This window comes from Asparagus officinalis, chromosome 5 (genome assembly GCF_001876935.1).
Source record: "Asparagus officinalis chromosome 5, Aspof.V1, whole genome shotgun sequence".
NCBI classification, from domain to species: Eukaryota; Viridiplantae; Streptophyta; class Magnoliopsida; order Asparagales; family Asparagaceae; genus Asparagus; species Asparagus officinalis.
In genome coordinates, this window is record NC_033798.1 from 122,077,654 (window position 1) to 122,089,197 (window position 11,544).

At 35.8% G+C, this 11,544-nt stretch overlaps 2 protein-coding genes across 3 annotated transcripts; one reads left to right on the plus strand and one right to left on the minus strand.

Annotated features, from left to right (window-relative positions):
- On the plus strand, positions 1-4,002 carry LOC109841033. Of its 2 annotated transcripts, XM_020409888.1 has the most exons (6): positions 1-128; positions 1,476-1,538; positions 2,833-3,111; positions 3,239-3,345; positions 3,487-3,619; positions 3,709-4,002. In XM_020409888.1, exons 3-6 carry the CDS (start codon positions 2,842-2,844, stop codon positions 3,985-3,987), a joined length of 789 nt encoding a protein of 262 aa, XP_020265477.1. In that variant the 5' UTR covers positions 1-128; positions 1,476-1,538; positions 2,833-2,841; the 3' UTR covers positions 3,988-4,002. The 2 variants fall into 2 exon arrangements, with proteins under 2 accessions (XP_020265477.1, XP_020265476.1); XM_020409887.1 differs by lacking the exon at positions 1,476-1,538 and having other exon boundaries at positions 6-128.
- Positions 4,370-8,050, minus strand: LOC109842526 (ent-kaur-16-ene synthase, chloroplastic-like). Its single transcript, XM_020411393.1, has 6 exons — positions 6,444-8,050; positions 6,247-6,336; positions 5,527-5,742; positions 5,321-5,462; positions 4,506-4,661; positions 4,370-4,408 (listed from the first exon to the last, which is right to left on the minus strand). The coding sequence occupies exons 2-6, from the start codon at positions 6,309-6,311 to the stop codon at positions 4,370-4,372; spliced, it is 618 nt and encodes a 205-aa protein (XP_020266982.1). The 5' UTR covers positions 6,312-6,336; positions 6,444-8,050.

Genomic DNA, 11,544 nt, shown 5'->3' on the forward strand with positions numbered 1-11,544 from the left:
TCGTCCGGCGAATTAATAATTTACTTTAAATAACTTCCGACATTTCTACAGAGACGAACCAAACCAACAGCGACTCCTCTCTCTCTCTCTCTCTATAGAATTTCAGTCTTCGCCATTTCTTGTTGCTGGTAACCTCTCTCTCTCCTCCCAGTTAGTTAGGGCTTTGGTCGAGTACTGATTTGATCTCAGTTTCTTGAATTTTGCTGTTGTATGTGACTGGATCTGTTCATTGTTTGCTTTGATTGCTTGTAACTGATGACGAAGTGAATCTGTGTTAGATCTCTTGGCTTTCTGTGATCTGGCCCTAGAAATGTAGGTTTCGTTGGGGGAAAATCCCCCCCTGAGATAACTGGTTAGGTAAAATTGAGCAGCGATGTTAAGTTTTTTGGGAAAAAAGTTGGATTGAGTACGTTGAGGTGCTTTGATTCACCAATTCAGGAGTAGAGATGAAAGTATCTTGGAGTGATGTTAAATTAGCGGAGAACTGTTCTCCACTGAATGACTGTAGTTTTGGGTTAGGGTTGTTTAATTTAGGTACTTGTAGATCTTTGAAGCATGTTTCCTTAGATTCAGGCAACCCTAATTGATTGGGGAAGAGAAAATAGTGAAAGCAATGTTTCAAGTTTGAATTTTCAAAGTTGAAATGTTTATTTAAAACTTTAACTGTTGTCCGGCTGCTTGTTATAACCAGACCATTCCTTCCAATTGTTGCTTCTAAGTTTTTGCTTACATTAAGTGTTTGGGTTATATATGTATGGTCCTGACTTTTCTTTAGTTGAAAGTACTGGGAAAATAATGACTTGCAAAATGATGAAAAATTCAGATGTTACTCTGATGAAAGTTGGAGAGTCAAGGATTAGTCCTTTGGTAAATCATAAATGATATACCGCTAGAAATAGTTGTCTAGATTTTTTTTTGGTGCAAGAATATGTCTATTATTAGAAAGTGTTGCTCCTATTGTGGATAAAAAAAATATAATTGATCGAGATGGTTTATTCACAGACTAAGGATGTCACTAAGTGTACCGATTAGGAGAAGTGACAAAATGAAAATTAATGGAGCATGTAGGAATATAGGTAGGGCTCAAAGAACTTGGTCGGAAGCAATTAAGGAGGATAAGATGATAGTGGTATCATGACTGATGGAAGACTTGTGTAGCTGATCCCAGAAAGTTTGGGATAAAGGCTCTGCTCTGGTTGATGTTGTTCTTACATGTCTGTGTATGTTCATATGATCTCTCTTTATTCATATAAGACCACTGCAAAGACAATTACAGCAACTATAACTAGGCCCTGTACTGTAATGCTTCATTTATAAGCTTTTTTCTAGCATTTCAGTGACCCTTATACCCTTAAAGTCTGTAGAAGGCTACACAGTTTTTGCTTCCCTGTTTATTACAAGCTTGACATCTCAAGTATAAGCTATTTCATGAAAGGCATCTGGTTGACAATATATTGATCATTTTATGTATTCAGGAAATGATTCTTCAATATTTAAGCTGGCAATGGTTGGACATCGCTCTTACATGGCTGTAGAAGGTTACATTTATTATCATCAATTTGACCTACCTCTAAATCTAGATAGGGCATGCAAAATGCTGTCCGTTTAGATTATAGTTTATTTCTAAATTTCCATCTCAGGGAATTGAGGAATCAGTTACAAATTTATACTACATGACTTCAACCTCCAACGGTGATACTAAATCAAAATTGTTTGTTGTGTCCAAAATGCCAATTCCCCATGCTGACTTCATCAACAAATTACATCCTTGCGAATTTTTTATGAGATACCCCTTGAGATCTATGCACCAGCAGGAAAATTCTCCCTTAATGGGAGGATCAGTAAATTGTACTGTACTGTGTCTATACACTATCAACTGCGATAGGTTTATGATTGAGTGTCCAACCTCTGCTAACGGTTTAAAAATCTGCTAGTCCAAGCAATTTTATTTTTGGCGTGGGCGTGGATGCTGATTATTGACTTCAGTGACATGAAACTTTATTAATATGTCAATAACATAGCATGATTCTACATGGATTTCTGATTCGTCTATAGTACTATATATTCATGCATTAGAACATGGTTAGTTTCGTGGATGTCTTGCTGACTTTATACTTGCAAAAATACATGGATATTGAATTTTCTATTGTGACCACTAGGCTGCAACCGTGACATCCTAAATCAACAGATCAGATCTTCATCTCTAACACACTACATCCACTGAGACATCCCTGCAGAAGTCAGATAGAGAATTTCACGGCTTACCTTAAAAACTGATTCAGACTGTTTGTACTATCTCTAAAGGCTGTAAATGCTGCAGGGCAGCTGTCTACAACTCAATAAAGTAGGGAGACTTGAAAATGCAACGTAACCTTTTGGAAATTTGATCAAAAAGTTCTTGAACTCTAGAAGTTCATTGTAAAATTCATTAATGTTATCAGCTCTGAATATCATGGTCTGATTATTGCCAATGTGCCATGGATTTTCCATTTGGATAACTTTGTGCTACGTGCTGCTAAAAGCTTTTGCCAATACCTTACAAATAAGCTTCAGTTTCAATTCTTCTTTTATTTGTTCTGAACAGTATGCTGAAGTAATGTCCACATTTGCTTTATGAATTTATTATGTACTTAACAGCTAACATAATTGACAAGAGCCAGCAAGTTGTGCATCGCCTTTAACCAGTGGAAAAAACAAAAAAATGTGCTCCAAATTTGAAATAAAGCAGCCCTAGCTTATGTTTTTTGTACTTATTCTTTCTGTTGGGAAAACTTTTGTCACTGCTCTCGTTTCAAGATTATTCTGAGTTCTTCTCTTATTTGTTTCCTCCAGATTATAAAGATGTCAGGAACAGCTCTTAGAGATCTCAATGTACTGCCGATTTCGGGACTGGAGAAGAAAAGTGATGGCTCTAGTAAAGGAGGTTTTACAAAGCCTAACATTGAGAACAACATAGAAAGGAGGCCGAGTAAAGTTTCTGCATCCCTGTCATCTGCTCCAGTGCAAGAAGCTGAGTCAGTGGGTAACGGCGTGGAAGCTGGAAATTTAGAAATTGAGTATATAGAATCTGAGAATCTGCCGGATCTTCCTTCTGTGGATACAAGTCTCAGTGTATGGCCTTTTATTTCATATATTTGCTGGCTTCTTATATATTAATGTGTTTTGTTTAATAAATGTTTCCAGTTGCTTGCTGCATTTTTCGTATTAATGAGAAAATAGTTGTTTTTGTATCATGAAGACGCTTCTAGCAAAGTTAGACTCCAAAAATTGGGTTTTGGTATGTGAAGCACTCAACAATGTGCGGCAAATATCTTTATATCACAAGGAGAAACTGCTGGATATATTGTAAGTCTTGTTTTCTTTCTGTGCAATTTTACTATACAAGGACATTTACTTTGGAAAAATTGCATAGCTTACTTTTATGGTTTTAATTTGCTTCTCATCTCCTTGTGCCATTTCTTTCTTTTTCTGTCGGTTGCATAACAGAGGAGACGTGATTCCACTGCTCGTGAAATCCTTGAAAAGTCCAAGAAGTGCAGTTTGCAAAACTGCAATTATGACATCTGCTGACATATTTAAGGTTTACGGAGATTCAATAGTTGATTCACTTGATCTGATGGTATGATAGTAATTCTGGTCCCTTACTCTACTTCCACTCTTATGTTGTATACAGTTTGTCAGTAACTTTTTCATGAATTCTGTTTTCAGCTTGTACAATTGCTTCTCAAAGCTTCACAAGATAAGCGCTTTGTATGTGAAGCTGCTGTGACTGCTTTGATTTCAATGACAACTTGGGTTTCTCCTTCCCTGTTATTGCCAAAGCTGCTGCCTTATCTTAAGAACAAGAATCCTAGAATCAGGGCAAAGACATCTATGTGTTTCGGCCGAACTGTACCACAACTTGTAAGTTTAATTTCCTTAAATTTGAAATTTGTTGTGGATTATTATTTAACTGTGTCTGATATTTTTCTTATTATGTGTCGTTAGAAACCAACTTGGTAGTTCTAATTCACCACTATAATGTTCTTCTAATATGCGTACCTATATCTTTAGAATTTGACTTATTTTCTTTTTCATTTAACTGTCTAATTTTTTGCTTTAGTACACATATCATCATCTGTCAATAATTTAATTCTATTCCACTGATGTTCAATTCTTTAATCCCCAGTTGATTTTCTATTTAAGTTCTGCTTTCTATCCAAAATTTGTTTTGTTACTACAAATTTTTGTTATGCCCCTGATTTTTTTATTCTTTAACGCACCTTTCACCAATTGAATAGCTCCCCTGGTTAGGGAAGGAAAGATGAATTTGTTGTAGATAAAAAAAATTGTTTTGTTACTACAAATTTTTGTTATGCCCCTGATTTTTTTATTCTTTAACGCACCTTTCACCAATTGAATAGCTCCCCTGGTTAGGGAAGGAAAGATGAATTTGTTGTAGATAAAAAAAGTATATATATATATATATATATATATATATATATATATATATATATGCTGTTTACTGAAAGCTTTGGACCAACAAAATAGAGTGCTGGCAAAATAATTGGTCCTAGAGCAAATGAAACATATCCATTTTCCATGTAATCATCCAGTGAAGGAACTGACTTGTTCATCAGCCACTCGGCCTCTTTTATCATCGACTTCATCAAGTTAAGCCACTGCAACTTACAAATTCGGAAGTTAAGAAGACTACAGAAAGAACTAAACAAAAAAGAGGGGTTTTCTCATTTTGGACACTAAAATCTTTCATATTTTGATATTAAATCCCCACATATTTATATTTTAGTTACGCCCTCTATTCAGGTTCCATCCAAATGTATAAATGTTCTATGGTTAGAAGCTAACCATATGAGATAAATTACCTTTAATTCCCTCAGTCCTAGAATTCATCCAAAGCACAAGAGAGGAAGGTGGTAATAAGCAAGAAAAAAAATACAAATAATGTAGTTTGTGTGTTGTAATAGAGTGAAGAAATAGGTTTCAAATGAAGATCTAGTGCAGATGTTAGTGGATTTGAGGAGAGTAAATGGAAAGAACATGAAACGATTAAAGCGATGGGAAGAATGGATAAGGCATTATTAGGACTGGGGAGCCATTTCGTAAGGGTATAATTGTCTAGACAGTATAAAATATAACATTTAATGGAATATGTTCTAAAATGGCCATTAAAGTTAACAACAGGGTGTAATTTGAAACAAACTAAAAGGATTTGGGGTGCAAATTAAAAATATGACAGTTTGGAGCCTAATATCAAAATATGAAAGATTTTAGCATTTAATATGAAAAAATTCTTCCACAACATGATTAAATGTCTCACAATCTCAATTATATGAGGTGTGACACTCCTCTTCTGGAGCGCTGATGCCTTGGCTCCAAGCTCATTAATAGTACTGTAAAGAGCAGAGAATACGATCTCCACTTGTTTTGAACAGAACTCCTTCTCATGAATTCCATCCCATCTGTCAAAATATCCAAGTTCAAAATCATGTAAATCATACTTGTTTGCAATTAAATAAATTGTACCTCTCAACCAGCATAATAATGTTTAAAAGTTCTTCTCTTGAACCTCCAACATCAAAGAAATCATCAACCACAGTAGTCAGCACACTATTTTTTGCCCAAGACATGCGAGCATCTGCCATTTCAGGGGGAAAAAGTGTAGCAGCAGTAGAAAGATAGCAGTATGCTAGTTTCTGCCTAGCAAATTCAAGCCGATCCAACTTATTGTCTTTGACCCACCTGCTTGCAAGAAAAAGTTGTGCTATGGATTTTAGAGAAGCAGAATGAATTCTATCAACATGGGTAAACAACAAGAATCCTCCTCCATCTCTTCCTTGTTTTTAAGAAACTTCCATGTCTATGATCAATAATAAAACCATTTGTTCGGTAATGGAGTTTAGTTCCTAATACATCTAGACAACCATCAGCATGCATAAATCTAGATTAATGATAAAAAAAGATTGGAGTTATTTACTCTATCCAACAACTTACTCTTTTCTATATCTTCATTCATATTTCTAACTCTCAAAAATTGTGAAATCTGAAGCACAAACGTTGGTTCATACGTATCCAAGTACAAGTGTCTGCGTAGACGTCTGAAGAACAAAACTCAGTTACAAAATTAATGGTTTCATTAATGCTCATAGATAAGTTTTTTTACCCCTTCAAAGAGAGGGGTATAGATGAAGGGGAGTTTCTCATAATTTACCCTAACCATATTAAGAAATAAATGGATAGACTCACTTCTCAAGACATTCCAGTTCTTTGCGGTACATAGACTGCGACAAATTGAAGTCTTCCACTGCCATCTTTAGGACATCTTTTTTATTGATACTGTGATTGCTATTGAGACGACAATAATTAGTTTGTGCTAATATAATAAACAAGTACTGAAGACAGCTTATTTTTCCTTCATTTGAAAACTACTAACGAAATCTTACACATATGATGTTTTGAGAATCCTGAGATTTCCCCCATCAGAGAGTTCAATATGTTTCTTGTGTTCTAGACGATCCAAATTAGCATAGAAAGGAAACTTAAGAGCATGAGCAACCTGAAAAAGTGGATTTCAACATAATCTATCAAATGTCAATGCTTAATACCCGCAATAGAGGATAATATTCTGGTGATGGAACAATGTACATTACTAGTTTCAGAGGTGCAATCTCTGGATGAGATACAGTGGCTAAGTTTTGAGAAATGATCTTGGAGGTGAGTTCACGTAAAACATTTAGAAGTCAAAACATTTCTTGTAGTTTGTCATATTTGATGAATGGCCTGAATCTTCAGGACTGAAATAAGACTGTTTTAGCTCTATTTTATTTGGACCTAAGCTTTAGTCATTAACCATACACATGAACCTGAGTTTAAGAAGAGTTTCAATTTTTCTGTCTATATCCATACTGTATACAAATTTGAAGTATCTAAATTTTGCGCACAAAAGACAGTCCAGGTTTTGGTCCAGGAGAAACCTCTCCAACTTACCCCCAATAGGAAAGCACAGTCGACAGTCCTCACAATGCAACGGACATAATCCGTTATGAGATTGTTATGGAGTAATATCGTTAAGCTAAATTGTGAGAGAATTGTATCCCAAAGCGTATTCATACTGGAGTTTGATGATGCGCACAAAAATTACCACAGCAAAAGTATTGCAAATTATTAACATACAGTTAATATATAATTGCAAGAACCTATGCATTTAGGTTAGCAAAAATATGTCTTTTCTTAACCAATATAAAGCCCATCCAAGAGTTGGATAGAGGATTACTATGTATTGGTTATCTATCTACCTACCTAGAATTTTTGTGAAATTCTATATATAAGTTTTCCTCATTTCCCCGTTGAAAAATGAAGAGTTCAAATTAGTTTATGCATCAAAGTATGTTATTCTACTCTGAAACACAATATTTTAGGAAGTATTATACTTTCTGACATGTATGAAAGAATGATAAATGTGTGGCATTATGCAAGTCTCTTCATCCTAAATATGCAATTCAAGTAAATTAAGCAAATCTCTAGTAATTTGTTAGATTTCACATAAATATGCATTGTGCAAGCTCTTAAGTGTTTAAGCTTATTGTGTTTAAGCTTATTGCACTAAGCTTTTCTAACCAATCAATTACCTTTAGGCCATAGCGTATATTGGATTTTGTTTACACAGTAGTAAGAATTAAATAGTGGATAAATGCTTTCTTTACCTTGTCAAATTCTCTATTTTCCTTCTTCATCCCTTTCTTGTTTATCAAAATTTTGTAGAAAGCTAATTCGCAACTGTTTGCGCATGTGGCTAAATCTTTCAGTTCAGGTAAAGATCTTTCGATCTGTAAAAACCTTTCGGTTCAGGGCTAAGTTCCTTCGGGCACAGATTAAAGCTTGCACGCTTTCAAACTCTACAGCAGCAGCACAACAGCCCGAACACTTCAGTGTGTTTTTCGTATATTCCAAGAGCTGCCCTAATGGCCACTATTTATAGGCCTCTAAGACCAACTCAAGGGTCACCCGCAGGCAATTTAACTGTTATAAATCATAATGACAATTATGATAATTATGATTATAACAGCAAATGACTTAATTGTTGTAACTGTTGTATGCAGTAACGCCTGAACGCGAGGGTCGTGTTTCTCGCACCGCCGCGCGAGGGTCGCGCCTAACGAACGTGAGGGTCGTGTTCCCTCTTGCGAACGTGAGGGTCACACCCTTGCGCGAACGCGATGGTCGCGTTCCCTCTTGCGAACGTGAGGATCACCCGCGAGGCTCGCCCCACGCTGCAAACGCGAGGCTCGCCCGCATGCTGTGACGCAGCCTGCGAGGCGATATGTGAGGTGGCCAACGTGGTGCCAAAAGGCGTCACCTAACCCCGATACCTCCGTACGAAGTGCAAAGTGCACCTTTCAAAACGCCACTTAGCACCTTAGCCCGATTAGCCCCGATCCCCGGCCCATTGGCCCACGGCCCACGACCCACTAGTACTTATGAGGGATTAATTTAATTATTTAAATCAAAAACAATTCTCGGCTTGCCTACGGCAAGCCTCGAACACAAGACCTTTTGAAACACCAAAACTTTTACTTTCCACTACGCTACTATGGATTTTTGAAAATTACCAATAGTTAATAAATATATAGTTTGAAAACTCATTTTTGGAAAGGAGCACAAGTTTTTTAAACTAGTGTCATGTAACAGTGCCGTTGTTTCAATCGTTATGCATAAGGTAGATATCGTAAGGACTTGAATCCCCTTTAGACCAACTGAATAAAAGATAGATGCATGGTGTCGCAGAGACTTGAACCAGCACTGTCTAAAAATTGAGCGATCACACAAAATCAAACTCATCTGTGGTAGTTTTCACTTTGAACCACACTTGCCTTAGCTTTGAACATTTATGGCCCTGTGCATGACCGGGTTTCTGTTAGGGCTATAGGCATATTTTCATAAGACACCATAGGAGACGGTCAAATCTCCACCCAGACATATGTGAGTTCTTTAGGCATGTTTCCTATCAAACATCCCGCATCCGAGATGATTTGAACTCATTAAGGCTTAAGAGTCATCCTCTCTCATGATATGATTCTAGGTGAGTCCTTTAGACGTGTCTCCTACCTAACATCATGTATCCGAAATGCTTTGGACTCATTAAGGCTTAACAACTATCCCCTTTACATTATAGGATCATCGGTGAGTCCTTTATGCATATTACCTATCCAACAGCCCGCATCCGAAATGCTTTGGATCCATGAAGGCTTAACAATCATCCTCTTTACCATGATAGGATTTCACTTGCAAATCTTACTTGACTTTTGAACCAATCATCTTATCATTAGTAGCGTAAGCTTTGAACTAATAACTTGATGTAAATAGTAAGTGTTTGTAAGACTCACCAAACTTTAAAAATCTTACTTAACTTTTGAACCATTTATCTTATCATTAGTAGTGTAAGCTTTGAACTAATAACTTGATATAAATGATAAGTATTTGTAAAATTTACCAAACTTTGAGACCCATTCCAGCAGACGTCCTTTCAGCTATGTCTTTTTTTAGACCTTTAGTCAAAGGATCAGCCATATTCTCTGAAGATCAAACGTCAATCACAGAGATGACTCCTTAGCAAATGAGTTCTCTCAAATAGTCATGCTTCAGATGAATGGTCTGCTTCTTTCCATTAAGCATCAAGTTCGCTGTCACAGCACTCGCCGCCTGATTATCACAATAGATAGTAATTGCGCCTTGTAATTCTGTTAATGGAAGGTCTCAGAGAAAACAACTGAGTCACTCAGCTTTATATCTTGCATCATAGAGTACGAAGAACTCAGATTCCATCGATGACTGTGCAATCATAGTTTGCTTCTTAGACTTCCACAAGACGACAACTCCACCCATGGTGAAGACATTCCAGTAGATTTACACTCATCTGGTTCTGAGTACCAGCTCGCATCTGATTAGCTTTCGATTACAGCCGGATATCCAATATAGAATAGGTCCAGACCTATAGTTCCTTTTAAGTATCTCATCAATCTCTGGACAGTATCCTAATGAAGCTTTCTAGGATTATTTGTGAACCTACTAAGTATTCATACAGCGAATGTTATATCTGACCTTGTGCAGCTCATCGCGTACATATGACTCCCAATGGTCTTTGAGTACCTTAGCTGTTGTACTGGTCTTTCAGTGTTTGGTCGAAGCTTCTTGTTGTAATCATGCGGTACTGACAGTTCTGGCAGGTCATAGTAACCATACTTTCTTAGCATGCTCTCGACATAATGAGATTGAGACAATCCAATACCCTCTTCAGAGTATATGATTTTGTTTCCGAGAATCATGTCCGCAGTTCCAAGGTCCTTCATGCTGAACTGTGCTGAAATAATTTTTTTTATAGATATTACTATCTTCAAATCACCCCCGATGATGAGCATATCATCCATATAGAGGCAGATAATCATCATCTTTCTTTCAGGGATCTTGATATATAGGCACTTGTCAGATTCACTGACTTGATACCTATTGTTGCGAACAACCCCATCGAACTTCTCATGGCAGAGTTTCGGTGTCTACTTAAGTCCATGTAGAGACTTAACAAGTTTACAAACTTTATCAGCTGTGACATCAAGGCCTTCTGGTTTCTCCATGTATATCTCTTCTCTAAGATCTCCATTGAGAAAGACAGTCTTCACATCCATCTGATGTATGACAAACCTTTTGGTGGTCAAGTATGTCAATCGTTGGGCATGTTTTAGAATTTTATTTTATTTTATTAGATTTACTTTTGTGCTCTCTTATTTTTTGTGTTGTTATTTTCTTATACTTTTGTAGTATAGATTTACTTGTATGCTCTTTAATTTTCTTGTATTTTTATTTTTGTAGTGCAGATTGGCTTTTATGCTCTTTTATTTTTGTTAGTTAGATTTCGTTTATACTCATAGTTTAGGTCTTTATTTTCTTGTTCTTGTTCTTATTTTTTATAGTTAGTTTTTAATTTTCCTATAATTTAGATTTCTTTCTTCCATGCTTTCTACTTTAGATTTTATTTTTTTGGTTTTTATTTTAGAAAATGAGTAACTAAGTACTTGTAGGAATTCTAGAATTGTATGAAACTAGTTTGATTTCTTTTATAATTTGTGGATTGCTCTCTTGTACTTAAAATAATCATGTTTAGAATAATCAATTAGAGAACTAATTGGTAGAAGAAGTATTTGATAATCTATGTTTATATTGAGTGGCGAAATGAGTTGTACTTATGAGTTCTAGAATTATTATCTAGTTGTTATTCTTTTTATGAATGAAATTTTACTTGGATGATAATTTGATAGATTATGGTTTCTTTTAGTAGTTTGATATTCTATATTTAATAAATTTAAAGTAAAATATGATAAAAAAGAGAGTTGTTCATAAATCCCAAACGAATTTAAATTAGTGGATTCAATTCTAGATTCCTCTTTCTCTCTTGATTTTCTCTGTCTTTTACTCATTTTGATTTTCCTCTTTGTGGTTATTTTCTTATCTTCTTGATTTTGTTATTTCTAATTTTTTCCCCCCCCCCCCCCT

Coding starts and splice junctions, on each gene's coding strand:
- LOC109841033 (XM_020409888.1), top strand. CDS start 2,842: ATGTCAGGAACAGCTCTTAGAGATCTCAATGTACTGCCGATTTCGGGA. Junction 3,112..3,238: donor CTGTGGATACAAGTCTCAGT/GTATGGCCTTTT, acceptor TGTATCATGAAG/ACGCTTCTAGCAAAGTTAGA. Junction 3,346..3,486: donor GAGAAACTGCTGGATATATT/GTAAGTCTTGTT, acceptor GTTGCATAACAG/AGGAGACGTGATTCCACTGC.
- LOC109842526 (XM_020411393.1), bottom strand. CDS start 6,311: ATGGCAGTGGAAGACTTCAATTTGTCGCAGTCTATGTACCGCAAAGAA. Junction 4,662..5,320: donor CACCTCATATAATTGAGATT/GTGAGACATTTA, acceptor TGTAAGTTGCAG/TGGCTTAACTTGATGAAGTC. Junction 4,409..4,505: donor TTGTTGGTCCAAAGCTTTCA/GTAAACAGCATA, acceptor TTCCCTAACCAG/GGGAGCTATTCAATTGGTGA.